Genomic DNA, 20,857 nt, shown 5'->3' with positions numbered 1-20,857 from the left:
AAGGTGAAGGGCGCCTGGATGACTCAGTGGGTTAAAGCCTCTACCTTCGGCTCAGGTCATGATCCCAGGGTCCTGGGACAGAGTCCCACCTCAGCCTCCCTGCTCTGCGGAGAGCCTGCTTCTCCCTCTGCCTCTGCCTCTCTCTCATGAATAAATAAATAAAATCTTTAAAAAAATAAATAAAGGGGCACCTGGGTGGCTCAGTGGGTTAAAGCCTCTGCCTTTGGCTCGGGTTATGATCCCAGGGTCCTGGGATTGAGCCCCGCATTGGGGTCTCTGCTTAGCAGGGAGCCTGCTTCCTCCTCTCTCTCTCTCTCTCTCTCTCTCTCTCTCTCTCTCTCTCTGCGCCTGCCTCTCTGCCTACTTGTGATCTCTGTCAAATATTAAATAAAATCTTTAAAATAAATAAAGGTGAGAATGGGGCGCCTGGGTGGCTCAGTCAGTTAAGCATCCAACTCTCGATTTTGGCTCAGATCATGATCTCAGGGTCGTGAAATCAAGCCCTATGTCCAACTCCACGCTAGGCCTGGAGCCTGCTTCAGATTCTCTCTTTCTCCCCCTTGAACCCTCCCCCTCACCTCTTTATCCCCCCTCAAAAAACTAAATAAAAAAGCAAAAAACAGGGGCGCCTGGGTGGCTCAGTGGGTTAAAGCCTCTGCCTTCGGCTCGGGTCATGATCTCAGGGTCCTGGGATTGAGCCCCCGCATCGGGCTCTCTGCTCAGCGGGGAGCCTGCTTCCCTTCCTCTCTCTCTGCTTGCCTCTCTGCCTACCTGTGATCTCTGTCAAATAAATAAATAAAATCTTTAAAAAAAAAAAAGTAAAAAATAAAAGTGAAAAAACTTCTGCTTCGACTAGTAACAGACCAGTAATCTCACTAAGAACTAGAAAATTTTAGGGGAAAAAGAAAAATTCAGAACTTCTCATCTTGAAGGCAGCAGACAGCACTGAAGTAATGAGAACAGAAGAAGCAAAGTCTCCAAGGAAAGAACAACTCTGGAAAGGGAGCTGAGTTCTGCAGCTGCTTTCACCTTGGGGCCTTTGCTGATTTGGCAAAAATCAGCAGTTGGCAAGAGGCTAGGATTAACACTGGCAGGTGAAGACTCCGATCCACAAGGTAATGAAATTCTCACATGCCTCTTCTCAAGGTGGATAAAATCCCTAGATTAGTAGGGTATCCAAACCTGAGTGTACATAAAGTCTTACTCAGTAGGCACACACCCATGTGTGTTTTGGCGGGGAGGGAGAGCAGATGGAAGTGTCCAGGAATCTGATGTTAATTTTTCAAGCACCCCATGATAGCCCTGAAACTAAACAGACCTTACAAAAATAGATGTACAAATATAACAGTATTTTTTCCCCAAAAAGTAGTTATAAAATTTATATTTGGGGTAAACTCTGATTACTTAATATTTTACTCTCAAACCAACTTATAACTGATTTTCCATCCCATTGCCAAGAATAAATGTCTATGTGTTATACCTTTTATCACACAACTTAGCAAAATCTTCTATACACAAAACCAAAATGTTCTAAAATTAAACTGAAAAGGTTTTTATAAGTACAGCAACCATAAAAGGATTGAGATCAAAAGGTAACTCTACTATGCCTTTCAAATGGTCACACGTGAAAGGGTATTTTAATCTTAAGAAAAAGTAAAACTAAAACAATGTGTTATAACAACTATCTATGAACGTTCTACAAAGAAAACTAGGCATTCCACATCAAGAGTTAAGAGAAATCTTAAATATAGTCATTGAAGGCTGCAGATACTTCAGGTCTGGAGGCAAAACATATCAAATGAAACTTCCTAATATACAGCAAGTACTGTTTCACTATGTAAAATCTTGATCACATTTAATGCGTATAAAATATGTGAAGGAGATTATGCCCAGAATCCCATTAAACTGTATGTATGTCTGACTTCACTTACAATGATATGGGTGATCACTTTTCAGTAAGGTAAGTTAAAACACTTACCTGGGTTTCATATAAGTGGGCAATGTGAAACTGAACTGCAAAGATGATGGAAAAAAAATCAATACCAATATAATAGTGTTTGGGGTAAATTCAGTAATAATATAAAATGTCAAACATAAGCACAATCTACACTATAGAGATTAAATAATGAGACATAACTTTTATTTTTAATAAAACAATATACAAGCAAACACACTAAAAAAACATGAACATAAGACGCCACATATGCCACATGTATTCACTGTTGGTCACTATCAAATTTTGTCAGTATAATTATTAAAATTCTCATTAAAATCTATAGCAAGTGACTATACTCCTTACAAAGTTCAAAACTGCAAGATGAAGCAAATAGAGAAAACTCCTATAATCTATGCATTTCTAAACATGGTATTTAAACACTGAGTTCCAAGTCAATAATATAGTAAAGTCAGTATTTGATTAAAAAAAAAATACATATATATATATAAACCAAAGAAAGCCTCTAATTCTTATACCACATTTCATAACATTTATAAAGAAGTCATAAAGCAGGATAATGCTCGTAATAACACACAGAGGAAATGAGTTGTTGCATTTCTCTATCAGTTCTTCAGAATTATTAAAAAAAAAAAAGCCAAAAACCACTTAGAAGGCAAGAATAGTAACAGTCCCGAGATGAACAAATATGTCTAGAAAATCAAGTTAAGAATATAGTTCAGCTTTCGTTTGCAGCTCTCCTTGATACTGCATCACCAAAGTATGAATGATTCAACAAAAGCCAACAATGAACCGGAATCAAAACTGGATTCTATACTGTTAACTTTCATTCTTCAATGACAACTCTTCTTTTAATGTTCTATCTACCTGGATTTCATAGCTGGAATTCAAGGAGTCTGGGAGCCTTTCAAATTTATATGCAAAAATGTTTGTGTGGATCCTTGAAAACAAGTTCCACAGGACTACCATCAAGTTTCACTGCTGGATGCACCATGAACTAACTCTCTCACTGATTCCTCTAACTGTAAGATGCACCTGGGAGGCCTGTTAAAAATAGATTCCTGAGATTATGATTCAGTGAACCTGGAGCACGCCCTGAAAAGTCATCTTTTTAATCAGTTCTGCAATGGATTCTTATACCTGTTCCCTAGACTAATATTTGGGAAGAACTAAACTAAGTAACCATAAAGAACAAAACAAATGAAATACATGATGAACTTTAAAATCAAACATTTTTAGATCAAAAGTAAAACTGCATCTTTCCATAAATAACTGTTAAATATCACACGTTAACTAATCAGAGATGAGGCAAAATAAAAATATCTTTAAAAATGAAATCATTTTTTCATTTAAAATGAAAAATTTTCATTTAATCAGAGATGAGGCTTTTTGTGAATGATGCATACAAATAATAATAAAAGTTTACATATATAGATAACCTCTCTACCTACATCTGTTGAGGGCTTTTCTTATTTTCTATCCCCTTTTCCAACACAGCTTCAGATTCCAGTTCCAAATTTTACCTCACTACATCAATGGAGAGAGACTGGGTTACAGGTTAAGAGAATGAGAAAAGAGATGGAAAAATCTATACTTATCTTCCCCAATCTTCTTACTTCTCTAATAAAGGTGAAAAGGAAGAAAAGAATAGCAACTAGCTAGCATCCTACCATCTCCCCAAACTTCCTCCAAGCTCAGTCCCTTGCCCCTGTCTAGGGCTTTCCTATGCAATGAATTACTAAATCCAGTGTCATCTTTTGTAATGTGAAAACCACTACATATTTCAATTCTTCCAAGTCCTCTTCAAGTGGAACATAACCATACAACTAAGAAAAAGCTCCACTTGGCTAAGTCTCAATTAGAAGTGGAAATGGCTAACAAATATTGCTTTAAAAGGTTCTGAAATTAACTTTATTCAGAAACTACACATTATTTTTAGAATTAAAAGAATTAAATCTAGAGGAAACAATTTTACCCCAAGGGGCCATCATATAATAAAGTCTCACCATGCCATGATTCTACTTTTTAAAACACCAACTGTAATTAACCCCTCTTAAAAAGCTCTAGAAGCAGTAAGTGTATCTACTTACTTCTTAATTGCATAAATGAATTGTGCCGTAAGATAAAAATACCTCATAAAGACTTTTTTAAAAGCTTACTTTCCTTTCTACAACCTTCTGATCTTTGCATTATCACAAGTAATATGTAAGATTTCAAAGAATAGTCAAGGTCTCTGGCATACACAAATAGGTGATGATGTTAAAAATTCAAAGAGAAATAAGCTTTGCAAAGGTAGTAAGAGCCTGATACTTAAATAGTAATAATATCTGGCTCAAAGTACTTAGTCTACATTTGTTAGTGCTCTGTAAGACATCAGTCATTATTGTGGTTATCATGTAATCACATAGAGACAGCCTAAAATAAACTACCCAAATCAACTGAATTACAATGGCCTAATGTCTCTAAATAAAGCACATTCCCTTCCATCACAGTAACCAGCCTTGTGGCGCAGAAAGTCCTGAAACTAGGCAAACTCCTCAGTCCTAGGAAAAACAGGATGTTGGTCACCTTGCCTATTTCCTTTCTCAACAACCAACAGAGATAGAGACAGAGTAAACTTAAAAATGTATTCATTATGGTTCAAATCATCCTCTTCATGTTCAACAGGTAGTTTTCTGTCCAACGGTGCTCGTTCTACAGATGCAGGTGTTCTCCCCTCAAGCAAGAGCAATGGCTTACGACTGAGATTTAACTTCAACAGGACGGAGTAAAATGAGAATTTACCAAAATATTTAGTTTGGCATTTATGAAACATCCCTCAGAAGTTATCATTCAAACTGACATATTAGTCAGTTATGAGAGTTTGCTTTAAGGTACCAGATATAATCAATCAAATGAAAAGGAGCTGTTTTCTCATTCCTCTATAATTAAGGAAATATAAATTAACATTTTAGTAAGCTTATCAGTGAGTTAAATTCTGTCTAATCTAATCTCATCTTAGAAACTAAAATATTGCTGCACTTGTTACCTTCCCACCATTTGTTCTGCCAACACACTGATCAGATTCATTTAAAGAAAACAGAAATCTTTTATGTTTTCTCAGAAAACCGCCTCTAGTAGAAGTATGAGATAATTGGTCTGGTTTAGATGATGATTTCATCCAAACCACGTCATAATTCATGTAATATCAAGTTCCATCCTAATTTCTATAGCCTTTTTCATGTACTCCATCATTTCCTTAGGCATTTTTAACACTGACACTACTTTTCACTTAATGACATCCTCTAGAGTTAGAACATGAGTCACTCAGAGCAAAATACTTCCTAAAACCTAGAATCCTTTGACCTGAAATTTTCATTAAGAATGATTCAACTTTTTATATCTATTTTTCAAGAAAGTTTTAAAGAAATCCAGCTTGAACTCAATGAATATCCTTAAAACTTTTATTTGCTGCTTTACACTAAATATGCCAACACATACTTATTGATAAACATATCATAATCAAACCAAACTGCTTCTGGAAAGACACACACACAGAAGCAAAAAATAACCGCCTGGAAAAAAAAAACCAAACAAAAAACACTCCACTGTAGCAGATGTTTCTCACACACATTCCTCATTCCTTGTTAATTAATCGAAAACTCTTGCTTCAAACTTTATATATATGTAAAAATACATTAAAAAAATCAAAGAATGCATTCATAATTATCATTTTTAAAATACCACACAGCAGGAATCAATGAGCTATCACTTAAGAATCTTTGTATACTCATTTTTCCTAGAATACTGGTAAACCCCATTTTTAATCTCCCAATTCATCTACAATATAATTAATGCACAAACAATCAATCTTGTTCATTAGTACGGACAATTTTAATTCAATAATGCAGTTCACTGGCATATCTATTTTAGACACAAGCTTTTCACAATAATTGGTCTCACATGTTCTATTTGTACAAGTAGCCATGGCAACCAATACAGTTAGATCCAACAATTCTAGAAGAAAAATTACACAGGATGTTATCACTATCATCACTATCATCATCATCATAGTTACTACTATTTGCCATGAGGTGATGTGAATACATGTAGAAAACTATTACTTAAAAATACTTACTTTCAGCATTGGACAAAGTGCAGGGATTGCAGTCAACCAAAGCTAACTGAAAATGCTGCAAGAAGAGATGAGAAAATCAGTGCACTAAATTCAGTCATATAAATGTGTCTTAATTTTCAGGTATGTAAAGTTTAACATAATCATGAAACTACGCTACGCAAATAGAACATACTGGACAACCAACTAGAATCACTTTGTACATTTATTGCTGATAACAGGCTGCTGGGTTACTTTCTTGAGACAGCTGAGAATGGAGAATTAAAAACTTTATCAAGTTATCCTATGTATAACTGTTTTTATGAAACTTCAAGTAAACAGTAACAGCTATAGAGCAGTTTAAATAGTTTAAATCATTACTTTAAAACTGAAAGTAAAAGTTTAATGGTATTAATGTCAGAATACCACCGTTTATCTCAAAATAAGACATGAACTTCAGAAACAAATGAAATATATGACAATAGAAGGCTAAAACTATCTACCCTTATTGATTCTCCAATAATCATTTTATCTGGTGCTTTAAGATTTTATTTATTTGTTAGAGAGAGAGGGAGAGAGAACAAGCCGGGGGGGACGGGGGGGGGGGAGAAGCAGACTCCCCACTGAGCAAGGAGCCTGCCGCAGGGCTTGATCCCAGAATCCTGAGTTCATGACCCTAGTCGAAGGCAGATGCTTAACCAACTAAGCCACCCAGGGGCCCCTGTACTTGGTGCCTTTTTAAACTACTTGAAATAGTACCAGGAATGCATCAAATAGCCTATCTTGAAGTTAATCTATGAAATATAATTATCTTTTTAGAATGCATGTACTATTCTTTGTGTAAGCAATGTTAAACCACTAACTTTACAATATCCACGTATAATAACATCATATCAGTGTAAGGGCCTGCTTAGCCAGAGCGAGCCATTTTGTTGTTTATGCAGTAAACTTAGATTGACCCTCCCCCACCCAGAGGAACTTACTTCGAAACAAGTCTGGGAAACCAGTAAAATATGACTGACCAGCCCCTGATATCAGAGCCCATATACCAGGATGTGTCAGGTCAGGGGGAGGTAACAGAGCCCAGAATACAAGGATGAATCAAGCCAGGTGGAGACATCCAATCAGGAAAGCACCTCCCTAACCACCCAAGAATGTGGGCCCTGCCTTTTGGGCACCAATTCTGACCAGTGTGATAGGCTAGTTCAAATAGCCACTATAGGGTGAATTGTAATTCAATTGGTCACCTGTGTGTGGCCAGGCTCAATCACATGGCCTTTACTCTATAAAAGTTAGTCTGTGAGTCTGGCAGGGGTCGCCTCTTTGCAAGAGACGGCCCTGGCCAGTCAGTTTGATTCTTGATGCTTGGCGCAAAATAAAGCTCTGCTTGACCTTCGCTTTGTATCAGTCTCGCTCCTTTGACCATGGACCCAACAATCAGCCTCACCAAAAAATACATGTTAAAATTCAATGGATAACACTAATTTCTAAGAATACAAATCACAATCAAGAACACGGGGTAACATCTGCCATCTACTTTATCAACATTAAACCTAGTATATAAACTAAGAAAAAAAAAAGAAACAAATACTAGAGTTGGTATAAAATCCTTAGGATAAAAAAAAGTAAATCTCTCTGAACGCTTCTAAAAATTATTTCCATACATGTATATTCAAATTTTCCGAGTCCCTATAAGATTTTAGCATTAAAATAAACACACAAGCAAACCCATTTTAAAAAATTGACCACAATAAGCTCACTCCTATCCACAATCCAAGTATCTAAAGAGTTGTATTTTTTATAACTACTGGACAAACTGAAAACTGACGTGCATAATGACAACTTCCAGACAGAAACTCAAAAAGACGTTATCAAGAGTAATATCATTAGCAAGTTTTCAGTACTATATTTCAATACAGAATGAACAAAACTGCACTTGGTCGACGAGAACCTTCAATTAACAAAAATAAACTAATGTCAGCTATCCAGTGTTAAAGTGAAAGGAAGGTTAGTATAAACACAGTAGCTATCATATTCCTTCACAAATGTCTGTTATGTGCAAGCATAATGAGGCTGGCTTACATTTGCAGTACTCTTTAAAATTTAAGGGCTGTAATATTCTGAATGGGAAAACCACTAACAAAATGACTATGACCCTTTAGTAGTAAATATTTAATTCATTTAACAAATGTTTGTCAAGTTATCTATAATGCCCTTAGGACAACGCAGGCACTAGGAATACAATGGTCAACGAAACAAAAGTGAGACTTACTTGTCATGGCTGACTAAGTGAAAAAAAAAAATCCAACATCTGAACACTTAAAGAACTGCTTTTATTAAAAAGAAACAAAACAATAAAGAACTGCATTTATTCCGCCTTGGCCTACTAAGCAGACTGTACGCTCAAACAACCCTTTACTGTGCTATCACGGCAACAGAAACCAGACTATTTAACTGAGTATTTGTATACCTTAATCTAATATAACACTGACTGTCAACTATACCTCAATAAAGAAAATTAAAAGTGAGCACTATGAAAGCAAAGCTTGCCTTCCCCTGGACAAAAAGAGCAGCTCAGTAGCCACACATCAGATTGTACTACATTTCTGAGTCTAATTCATCCCATCGACATACATAGAGAAGACTTCTCCTTAACTGAGCCATCAAAGGATACAAACTGACCTGCAAAGAAAGTCTTCAAGATGGCAGTATTTAAGTTTTACTATTACAAAGACATCTCACAAAGAGCAGAGAGATGCATAATTTGAATTGCCTAGACTACACTTCATCTATCAATATGCAAGGCCCTGCAATGAAATCTGGCAGAAGCAACTCTGGACCATGTTTTATGTAAGTATTAATCAATCTTAAAAGCACCAATGAAGCCACTGATGTATCTTTTCAAATCCACAACATCATGAAATATTAAATATTTCCAAACAGTGACAATATAGAAAAGTTACTTGGCAACAGAAATATATTCAAAAACATGCATGTGAAAATGAAGGAACTTACAGAATAATTACTAAGTATAAGAAACTAAGAAAAGCCACATAAAACTACTCCATAAAAAGAAAAACAATGATACACTTTCCAGTAAACTAAAGGGAAATGAAGGACTGGGGTGGGGACAACGTGACCTCAGAGTTTCATTTTTCATACCTAGACCAGATGCAAAATAGATGTAACTATTAGCATATAAGCCAGCAGAAATGACTATCAACTATTATAATCAGCCCTGAGATCTGAAAATACAAATGGTAAAATATCCAGCACCCATCCCTGCAAACCAAAACTAAGAAACATCTGCACCTCGCATGGAAATACTGCAGTAATGAAACTATTGCTGTGTGAAATAGTTATCATGCGGTAGAGGCTTCTGCAGTTCAAAGACTATATACAAACCTCAAGGCAGAAAACATTCTACAGAAAATTAATTTCCAAGCAAGATTTATCTAACATATTTTTTTAATGTTATGGCAATTTTCTTTTTATAGAGCACTTCTAGTCCAATTTAACAAAAAGGATCTATTCATAAAAATTTCTGTTGACATCTTAATTACCAAAGTCACCTTTTGTTTTAAAAGCTTTTGATTTGTTCAATATTTCAAAATAACTTCATAGCATTTTGTTTTATATAGATTAAAGAACTTGATTTCTAACTGGAGGAGGACAATCTATATTCATGTAATTAACACATAAAAACTTGGGTTTCAAGACTTTCTTTTTAAATTGTTTTAAAGAGTTCTAGCTGTATAGTCTGTGATTATCTCACAAATCTTTTCAATTGTAGAACCTTTCAACTATAATCCCAATCCTGAAGACAAGCAGTGATATAACTTTTTTTTGTGGTAATTAACAAATTACTTATGTGTGTATAAGTTCTTAAAATTTGTAAGTTATCAAAATTTAGAACAATGTTTGGATTCGAGATTCAATCTTGGATGTTCTGACTCAGTTGGCTGGGGATGACACCCTGTAAACCAAAAAAAAGCTTCCACAAGTTACTCCAATGCACAATCAGGGTTAAATGTTACTATTTTAGTTTTTAAATTGTGTACTTGCTCCCCCAAATTTACTTCAGACTATGTAGACAAGGTGGGCGTAGTCGATACTGTTGTCTCTATTCAATTAGTGTAGACACAGCCTTTTAGGAATAAAATGGCAACACCAGGCATTCTGCTATGGCTATGCATCTATGGAAATGAATGCACAGCTCAATGAAATGAATGTTCTATTAGAAGTTTAAAAGACAATTCCATAACGGAACCCAAAGGATGTAAATGAGGGAAAAAAGAAAAGAGGTACTTCAGGCTGAGGAAACAAGTTATTTTTACACAGCACTTATGAAAGAGGGTTTTATGGATCATTTTAAGAAAGAAGAAGGAAGACAGGTTGTGTACTCCTGCAAGTCAAGTAATTTTTTCTTTTTCATTGTTACAGATTGCCACAATGAATTAAAACCAACAACTTCATTCCTAAACCTAATAGTCTATGATAAATGGATGAGACTAGGGAAAGGTCCTGGGATGTGATAGTACTTCAAGGATTCAGTCTCTGAAAATGAGATACAGAACTGGAAGTAGAAAGTTCTGGTAGGGTTTTATGAGTCACACTGCTGGGTAAGCTGATCTGGTTGAGGTTCTTTCAAAGCCCTCAAACTCAAGTTCTTCTGATTCTCTGTATACAAGGTTATTACAACTGTTTTGAAGAGAAACTCTACTGCACACCAGTAACTAATAGCTAATGGATCCTGGCAATCTTCAGTCAAAAAAGAAGTCTCCAATCTGGTGTCCTCTAAAAGTATCCTTAACAAGGAAGTAAAAGAAAAGACACCGTATACTGAAGATGTTCAAAATCCTACTTCTTTTCACAGTCCTTCTTTACGGCTCCAGACTTCTGTCTGTCTATAACAACATCTGATATGCCTCAAGTACTTCCATCTCAATCTACTCCCAAAGGACTTATTGCCACTCAGTCTTTCCATCTCCCAATCCCAAAACCTGCTTCTACTTTATCACCTACTTTAGTTAACGGAAAAATGAATTAAGTCAATAAATGAGGAATCTGTTTCCACATTGAATCAGTTAATAAATTAACCCTTATGATCTACAGAATGTATTACCTCTCATTCATCCATCCATCCATCCACTGAGAATCCATTTATCCCATGGATCTTGCTCATCTTTTTTTCCTGTAACAGTGTCCTACCTAGTCTCCCAACTCATTTCTATCATACTTTATGAAAGGTATAAAACTGACTAGAAATTTTAAAACACTGGTTCTAGTATGTGTCTAATCTGTGTATATAAATGATCAAAGGGGCACCTGGGCAGCTCAGTGGGTTAAGCCTCTGCCTTCGGCTCAGGTCATGATCTCAGGGTCCTGGGATTGAGCCCCGCTTCGGGCTCTCCACTCAGCAGGGAGCCTGCTTCCCTCTCTCTCTCTGCCTGCCTCTCTGCCTGCTTGTGATCTCTCTCTCTCTGTCAAATAAATAAATAAAATATTTTTTTAAAAAAAGAAAATAAATAAATGATCAAAATACTGCATGACTTCTTTCCCAAGTTCTTTAAATCAAGCAGCGTTCAATTTGTTTTCACATCAAAATTAAGACTGATATTTACACCAGTAACAAACACAAAGCAAATATGATATATATTTTATAAAGGGGATAAAATGTTGTTTTGGAACATAACCTCTTTTGTTAATGTGGCATTAGACACACTGAATGTTTCACAAAGTTGCATTTGAAGACCAAAATATTTACACCATAAATTTAAATAGTTATGGGTAAATACCAAAAATAAACACGTTTTGATTAGAAATGATTTCTTGTAGTTAAAATATATTTGAGGAGATAAAACTGAACTGGGAAACCTGGACTCACCCTAACTCTTCCGTATCAGAGAATAGTGACTGCACATCTATAAGCAGTCATGTCCTTTTCAAACATGCATTTTCGAGCTTCACACTTAAAGGTATATATGTACTAGAACTCAAGGCAGAAGTAAGTAGCAAATGGAAAAACGAAACTGGGCAGGCAGTGTGAAGTGGAGAAAGCATTATGTGGTGGCTAGATAAACCAATTAGGAGATCAACTCATATCAGAGAATAGTATATCTAGGAAAGATTAAAAAGTCCAAGTTATAGAGAAAAAAGGAATAAGCAGGACAATCATTTTTGCCCACAAATAAGTAAAAATGGACAGAAGACAAAGTAAACAGTAATGACCATCCTTTGTCAAAAGGAGCAGTGATATTTCATTCAGGTAAAGCCGAGTTCCACTACTAATGTGAGAATTAAGGAGATATTGTTTAAAGGTACAAACTTGCAACTAGTAGATAGCTAAGTCCTACAGAGCTAATGCACAGCACAGAGATTACAGTCAACAATACCGTATCATAAACATCAAAGCTGCTGAGAGACTCGACCTTCATTGTTCTCACCACAAAAAAGAAATAATTATTACGTGATATAATAGAGGTGCCAGCTAATGTTACAGTGGTAATCACACTACAATATATAAATGCATCAAATCAACATGTTGGACACTTAGGACTTACACAATGTCATATGTCAATTTTATCTAAATAAAACAATTTCCAAAGAATTCAAATTTTCAAAATGCCAGCTAGGAGAGTTAAGCTATTGAGCACCATGAAGTACTAAACAGGGCAGGGGCAAGCATGGAGAAATAACAGTAACTTTCATGATCTTCAGATACCTGAACTAATAAAAATATGCTGGTAAAACTTCAACAAAGTAGTTTTAGATATTACAAAGTATATTACAAGTATTTTAGAAAATTTTTTCAAGTATTTTAGAAATTTAAAGTGCGATTAAAATTAATTAATAGCATACAAATTCTCAGCAAGTATTTTTATAATACACAGAGTTCACAGTATCTTAATTAAATGACTCATCTATTCTACATTAAAAAAAAAGAAAGGAGGCATTTTCATAGATTCCAAAAGTGGTTTCCAAAAGGAAATCTATGTCCTCATGCCTATACTTATCTCTTCTGCCTTAATATCTTGGCATATAAAAAATATGACAATAAAAGTCCTGAGTCTATAAAGGGTCTAAGATGAAATCAGAAGCCTGGAAATGAAGCAATTCCCGGAGAAAAGTAAGGTAAAAAAGAAAAAAAAGTGAAATGCTATTTCACTCAGCAGTTTCATGCCACATATAACAGCAGAGGGGAGACAAGCTGAAAGGAGAACTGGTGAACAGAAACATGTGGAGAAAACATATGCACTGCCACTCTGTCTAGAAAAAATAATTCTGTTAAAAGGTGATAAATAAAATCAGCCTCTCCAGCACCACCCTCCCAGCTTTTCCAGCCCATCCTATTTGAGGCATTTATCATTTTTATAGCCTCTTCCATTTATCTACTCAAGAAATACTCGGGGGGAAAAAAAAAAGAAAGAAAGAAATACTCGGCACTTGGTGCAATGCCAAACTAATATCTAAGTCTCATTTGAGTTCAGTCCGTTTCCTTTGCATTGTCTCTGCAATTCTCATCTTCCTACCTCTTTCATAGCAACCTTTCAGATCAGCACTTACCATCTTTAAATACCAAATTATGAAGGAACTTACACTGGTATCCAGCCAATTACCCACAGGTTCCCATTAAAAAGCCATACTCTTTACCTTTAAAAACAAAAAAAGTTCCCATGTCGACACAGTCTAGGGAAACTTAAATATGTAAATATTAGGGAGAATTTCTACATAATCTTCATTAAATTAAATAGATACACTAGCAGTAACTCCTGAAGAACATGAGTGCTATTACATCTTATTTTGCATTTCCTTCCTTCACATGAAGGAAATAAGTAAGAGTCTGTCAGGATGTGAAAATTAGAGGCATTATGGGGCGCCTGGGTGGCTCAGTGGGTTAAGCCGCTGCCTTCAGCTCAGGTCATGATCTCAGGTCCTGGGATCAAGTCCCACATTGGGCTCTCTGCTCAGCAGGGAGCCTGCTTCCCTCTCTCTCTCTCTCTGCCTGCCTCTCTATCTACCTGTGATCTCTTTCTGTCAAATAAGTAAATAAAATCTTTAAAAAAAAAAAAAAAAAGGAAAGAAAATTAGAGGCATTATATAAAACTATTTGTCAAAATTAGTGTACTTTTATTGAAGTAATGATCATATACTGCCACAAATATGCAACAAATGTAGCCAATTATCATTAACACCATTAGAAAGTAATGAAATAAAATTCTGAATTAATTATATGGTGTTCAAGAAGCAACCAAACCTACCTAGGGGGAATATTATCTCAAGCAGGGAAGAAAAACAACAAACACCATGTAGAAATGTCACCCTGGAATGGACTCTGGTTCAGAAAATATTAGTTAATAAATTGAGAACTGATACTCCTACGACTCACTAAACATGATATCCTTATTAGCCAATATAACGGAAAAGTAAAACCGTATCACTGAAAAGTAAGCTGGGCATTAACTTCACATTTCTGAGGATGGGCAGAGTAGCAAAAATACAAGTATTAAATTCTAGGATGGGAAAATGGATTTCACAAATATATCTACACTGGTCCCAAATTGAGTTTTAGATATAGACAAACTGAGGACTAAAAAAGAGGGAGCTGAAAAATCTTGTCAGATACTTTCATATATCTATATATATGTATATATGTGTATATGTATGTATATGTATCTATGTCTATAAATTTAATCTTTACAACAATGTTGTAGAGTGGGGATGGTTACTCCAGTACTACAGACTCAAAGAGGATCAAAAGAATTAAGCATCTTGCCCAAGGTCACACAATTAGTCCTATGGTACGGTCAAATTTTAAAACCAAATTTGCTTGCTCTGAGAGCTGTTTACATAGTACCAAAACAGAATGAATCTGTTTCAGAGATACATTTTGGTAAAAAAAAAAGTTATTACCAGGGATAAAAACAAAACAGGCGGCCCTGAAATCCATTTCCTGTAGTAGATGAAAATAAGAAATCTGTTACAAAAATAAACTGCATTTTATTTTATCATTGAGAACCTGTATATGCTATATCCCTCTTCAAGGGTAGTGAAAGAAAATGAGGTGGGGAAGACCTGATCTATCATGGACAGACTGCACATACCACCCCACACCAAAAGACACTTTTTACCCACCCCTCACTCCTCCATCAGACAAGAACAGAGTATTCAGGAAATTGAGCCCTGCTCCAAAACTGGGCTGAACTGGTCTAAGAGCAACCACATCTTTGACAAGGAATCAATAGAGAATGGCCAATGGCCCATTTCTGGCCAATGAGATGCAGAGAGAAGTATTCTCGAAGACATCAAAAGGAACTCAGGATCTTTCTCCTTTATGACATGAATGATCAAATATTTACTGAGAACTTATCATATTCCAGCACTATACTAAGCACCTACACCACTACTCTATAATATCTTTCTATATGAGACATGAAAAATCAATCATCTCACTTTGACTGTATCCTTTGACTTTACTGAATCCATTTATTATTTCTAATATTTCCTTGGTGGGGTTTTTAGGGTTTTCTACATTTCACTTTGATTGTACCTGGCAACCAGGCTTCAGAATAAGCCAACACAGAACAGAAAAGAAAATGAATCCTTGATGAAACCTTGTATCAGCTGAATCAACCAATCCTGAAGTTTACACTTCGCATTATACAAGCTACTATTTTACTGTTATTTTAATCAGCTTCAGTTGGTAGTCTCTAAAGTTTCTGGTTATCTATACCAAGAAACGTGCTTCTAGGAAACAGCTTTAGTAGTGGAAAAGTCATCAGAGGTTCCACATCTATCCATATGAAACTAAAGTACTAGCCAGTCCACTTTAGGAAAATTGGAGGCCAACTAAGGGGAGAGGGACAAATCACTCCTTCTGATTCTTACCTTCATTTGCATTAAATGCTAAGCACTTAGAGTACTATACTGAAATACCTCCTCCTTGACTAAAAATGATGATGCCTAAAATTCTTCTTTTGGAAACAGGGAACACTGGAGAGAGAAGTCATTTAAAAAAAAAAAAAACCCAATGTCAAAATGAGGTAAAAATCAAAGGCAACCTTCTCATTATGGGGAAGAGAAATAGGAAGGACTCCTAAAATTCTTTTCTCTGTTCACATAAATGAAATAAAGATCAGGATGATTATCAAATATTTTAACAAGAAGACTGTACGTAAAACAATTTTGCTAAAATTGCTATGACTTGAAGGTTTGTTAGCCTTGATGCCTGAACAAAATTGTACACATGAAGTCTCTATTGAACCTGAGTAAGCAGGAACACTTTCAACTCAATGGAGTTGGAACACTGTCCAATACTGTTTTCCTCAATTAAAAAACATTTTTAAGTATTGCCACCTTCATGGGAACAAGAGCTTCTGCATCCACAGAATTATGTAAGACACTACTGATGTTCAGACAGCCAAATTCTATAACATGGGACATTATGTGATTATCTTTTCCACTCAAATATATTTCCTGAGCAACATGGTTTACCCAAGCTGCTATCAAAAACATGTCTGCCACACATAATAGTTATATTGCGACAATATTATAAAATGATCAAATTTATTTTGTATTATTAGACATTTTAAGAATCTCTGTTAGCTAATGTATACTGTGAATGTCCTAGAGGAGGTTAAAATATGCAAGGTGGCATGTTTTCCATTTCAAATCCACTCACATCCCATAGTATACAGTTGACTCTTGAACACAGGTTTGAACTCCATGGGCCCACTTATATACAGGTTTGTTTTTGTGTGCTTTTTTTTTTAATGTATTTTCTCTTCCTTATGATTTTCTTAATAACATTTCCTTTTCTCTAGCTTGCTTCATTTTAAGAATACAGTACACGATATATATGCACAGTATGTGTTAAGCAACTCTAGGGTACAGGTGAGGCTTCCAATCAACAGTAGATTATCAGTAGTTACATTGATGAGGAGTCCTGACACACAGATTTTCAACTTGAGGGCTGGGGTTGATGCCCATAACCCCCATGTTGTTCAAGGGTCCATTGTTTGAGAAGTGTTACTCTATATTTGAAGAACTCCGGCTATTTCCAAGCATCCTTTTACTTTCCACACTACCTAATTTTACCTTGGCGCCAATTCCTCAAACTGCACTTACCTTTGACAACTGTGTAATCAAAATACTTCACAATCTACTTGTTTTAGTGTTTTGGGTTGTATAACACTCTTTCATATCATCAGCACTGTTCTTTATAAACTCATGAAAGACAGAAACAGTAGGTTCATAACTGTCTACTTTAAAACTCTAGAACAATACAGTTTTTAAAAAACCCTCAATAGTACCTTATTAGAGAATTCAAATTACAACCTACTGTAAAGTCTCTTTACCATTCTTTATCTCCCTCCCTGCCCTTCCTTCAGGATCAAGATAATCTGCAATGGAGATATTTAGAACATAGCAACCATTATACTCCTAAATCCACAAGAACTTAAAACTTTTTCCTAGAACTTCTAATCCTTCAAAAAGCAATGCTTTTGTTGCACAGAAAAGCACTATTTTCCAAAGCCCAGGAAGACCTAAAGTGATGGCACAGACAGCACAAGAAACTCAATAAAAAAAATTGAAAAATATCAAATTTCCATAGTAAGTAAAATATTTAACCAACAATGTATTCTTTTCCTAACAATGTTTATATTCACAAACCAGCAATTCAAATGACTTGCAGAGAATACATTTTAATAATGTAGATATATGAGATGTGCCCTGCTGGTAGAGGTCAACAGATTTCTAGTGAGACCCATGCAAATAAATAGGCCAGGATGGGATCACAGACACAGCACCATTAAGCAGCTGGACCTGACCTCTATGCTGGTCAATCACTTATAGTGGACTGATTTAGATGTCCAAACTGAGATTGAAACCTTCAACTTCTCCTGATGACAGACTTCAATTAAAACTTGAAAGAAAGAAAGAAAGAAAGAAAGAGAGAGTTTAATGGTATCATCAGTTACCTGGATCATAACTTAGGATCATAACTACTTTGTACCCTGAAATCCAATCTTGTGTATCTTCTGGTTCACAGCTAGTAAAACAGTTCTTTCACCTAAATTTTCAAATTTTCTTTTGAAGTGCGAGTATAAATTCCAACATTTCTCAATGCTCTAATATTTAAAAACAACCCATCCCCACAAAAATCCACAAAGTAAAACATTGTATCTTGGAAAAAACCCAAAAACCTACCTTTAAACTAGACTCATAGTCTGTATTCACTTTGAACATAAGCCCAAGTCGTAAATGAATTTCCTTGGCTCGACAAAAGCTGGGATCAACATAAAGCACCTCCTGAAATGCTTTAATTGCCCTGAAAGAATATAGACATAAGATATCTTAACTTTTTAACACTTGCATGAATTTTTGCTTGGTAGCACAGTAAAACTTCTGCTTTATGCAATACAGTTTTAAAGAAAATTTATTTTACATGACTATTATTAAAAAAAAAAAGACTGGGCAGTGGCACCTGGATCTTTTATATAATTGAATGTATATCACCTAATTTAATATAAAGGGAAAAGAAAGATCAGATGAATGTATAATCAATTATTCAAATAATATTTTATGGCTTAATAAAATTCTCAGTTTAAATAGCTGGTTTCATTGTTTCTGGAATTTCCTAGGGGAAAGAGAGGTAAGACAGATAGTTTTGTTTTTTAAAGAGGAAAGATTAATCCTGTTTCTAGTCTAATCTACAAGAGTAAGTCTTCATTTAAAACTTTATCTTTCATATTTAGATTTACAAACCATGTGTACCTTATTCTTTATATGGTGTGAATTCAGATTTCATTTTTTTCATACAGATATCCAACAGCCCCTGCATCATTTGTAGTAAAGACCATCCTTACCACAGCTCTGCAGTGCCACTTTGTCCTAAATTAAATGTCCATATTTATGTAGGTCTGTTTCTGGGTTCTCTTATCTATCACTTTCCATTGGTCTATCGTCCTATTTTCACCCCAAATTCACAATTTAACTTTTATAAATGGTCTTGATTACCAGTAGAGCAAATACAAGCATAAGGAAGGAACACTTTTCACTGAATACATTGTTATACACCTTAATTTGATCATGTAGATACACTACTTACTAAAAACTAAAATCATGACAAAGAAAAATGTCTACTTTGAATTTTGAAAATTGTAATATCAGATGACAGTAAGTTGAGCATCATTTTAAATCTCTCTACAATACTTAATTAAGGCTTATCCCAAGTACCAGCTAATACATTCTTCACAAAGCTTTTTATCAACTATTCCCTTCCTCTACTTATCTTAAAGGTGGCTATTTAGAATCTTAGAGGATTCTAAAAAGTCAATCTTTTATATAAAAAGTTCATAATATTATACCACAAAACAGAGCACAATATCCCTTATGTCTTTTAAGAAACTTTACTTTGATTCATGCATTATCTATTTCCCAAAAAAACTGTGTGGGTCTATGCACATGGTTATTATAAAATTAAGGGTTCTAAAGAGTAATGTTTATTGTGAGGGTGGGTACAAAAGGTCTGGCATCAGATACTTTTATATCTGGTAAAATACTTACTTCCTGAAGAGGAGGCTGGGATCTATGTGTTAGATCACTTTTTAAATGGGTGGGTGTATATGTGTTTTATTATCTGATGTGTACAGGTAGAAGAGGGGAGCCAAAGACCTGACAGAAAAGAAGTGGTGTAAATTACCATTCTCATTCAAAGGCAGCTTTCTATTTCTCTCAGACTTCAAGATACACATCTGCGTGTTTTTAAGACATTCTCTTTGTACTTTTCTCAAAGCTTTCTCATAGGAGGAGGTACAGTTCAGCCTCTATTGCTCTCCTGGTCATAACTAGTACTACCACCTTCTAACAAAACAGGCAATTGTTGGGGGGTGGGGCTCAGCACATAAAAGGTTAGGAAGAGAACAACTGCAGCCGTAAATGAGGCCAATTAAAACAGGATACAATTGGGAAACGGTATGCAGGAGTTTGGGGGAGGCTTTTGGGCTAAAAGGCAATTTTTTATTTCTTGCCCTAAATGATGGTTATGAATGCTAATTTTATATATAACATGTTAAGATGTATACTTCTGTTTATACATTTTTAAGTATGTTATATTTTATAATAATAAAAATTGAGGGTAATGTTTTATAAAATCCTAATGAACCTTAATTTATGAGATGGGTCAGATAACTCTCTTGTGGAATGGTCAGAATAAGCAATGTCCGTCCACACGTGCCAATAAAAAACCCAGGCAGGCCTGAATCAAAGATATGAAAGAAAAAGAAGGGAAGTGAAAGACAGCAACGAAAAGAAATAAAGGAGAAAAAAAAAGAAGTTAAAAAAAGAAAAACTATCTAAGGAAGGGCATGTGAGAAAAGCAGTAAGGACAACAAAGAGCATCAGTAGCAAGCCCTTGGGAGAAGTTATTTCCTACTCCGTCTTACTTTCTATTTCTGGCCTTTCCTCTGAATCCCTAAATTTGTTGAGGTGTTTTACTCTATACATGCCTTTGGTGCAGACATCTTATGCACTTAGTTCACAATGTCACATAAGTACAAAGAAACATTAGTTCACTTTAACAAGTTTTCTATGTATGTTAATGCACTAGAAATTTAAAAAAAAATTAACCTATAAGCAAAAACACATGTTCCAACATACTAGTTCTCACTAACCTGTGTTTATTCTTTAAGGACTATTAAAAGTGCCCATGAGGGGTGCCTCGGTGGCATAACTGGCTAAGCGTCCAACTCTTGATTTTGGCTCAGTCTGTGATCTCAGAGTTGTGGGACTGAGCCCTGCATCAGGCT

General features: G+C 35.4%; 1 protein-coding gene across 7 annotated transcripts in view; it reads right to left on the bottom strand.

The window, feature by feature from the left end:
- The window catches only part of KDM6A (lysine demethylase 6A), a 211,951-nt gene that overhangs the window by 79,065 nt on the left and 112,029 nt on the right, over positions 1-20,857 (bottom strand). For all 7 annotated transcript variants that reach the window (XM_045994863.1, XM_045994860.1, XM_045994866.1 and 4 more), the window contains exons 6-8: positions 18,258-18,378; positions 6,072-6,126; positions 1,979-2,013 (exon numbers count right to left, since the gene is read on the bottom strand). In XM_045994863.1, coding sequence (XP_045850819.1) covers positions 1,979-2,013; positions 6,072-6,126; positions 18,258-18,378 — 211 coding nt within the window. The remainder of the gene's footprint in view (positions 1-1,978; positions 2,014-6,071; positions 6,127-18,257; positions 18,379-20,857) is intronic.

Source organism: Meles meles, chromosome X (genome assembly GCF_922984935.1).
Source record: "Meles meles chromosome X, mMelMel3.1 paternal haplotype, whole genome shotgun sequence".
NCBI lineage: Eukaryota > Metazoa > Chordata > Mammalia > Carnivora > Mustelidae > Meles > Meles meles.
Note: the sequence above shows the minus strand (reverse complement) of the source record. Positions and strands in the feature narration are given on the sequence as shown.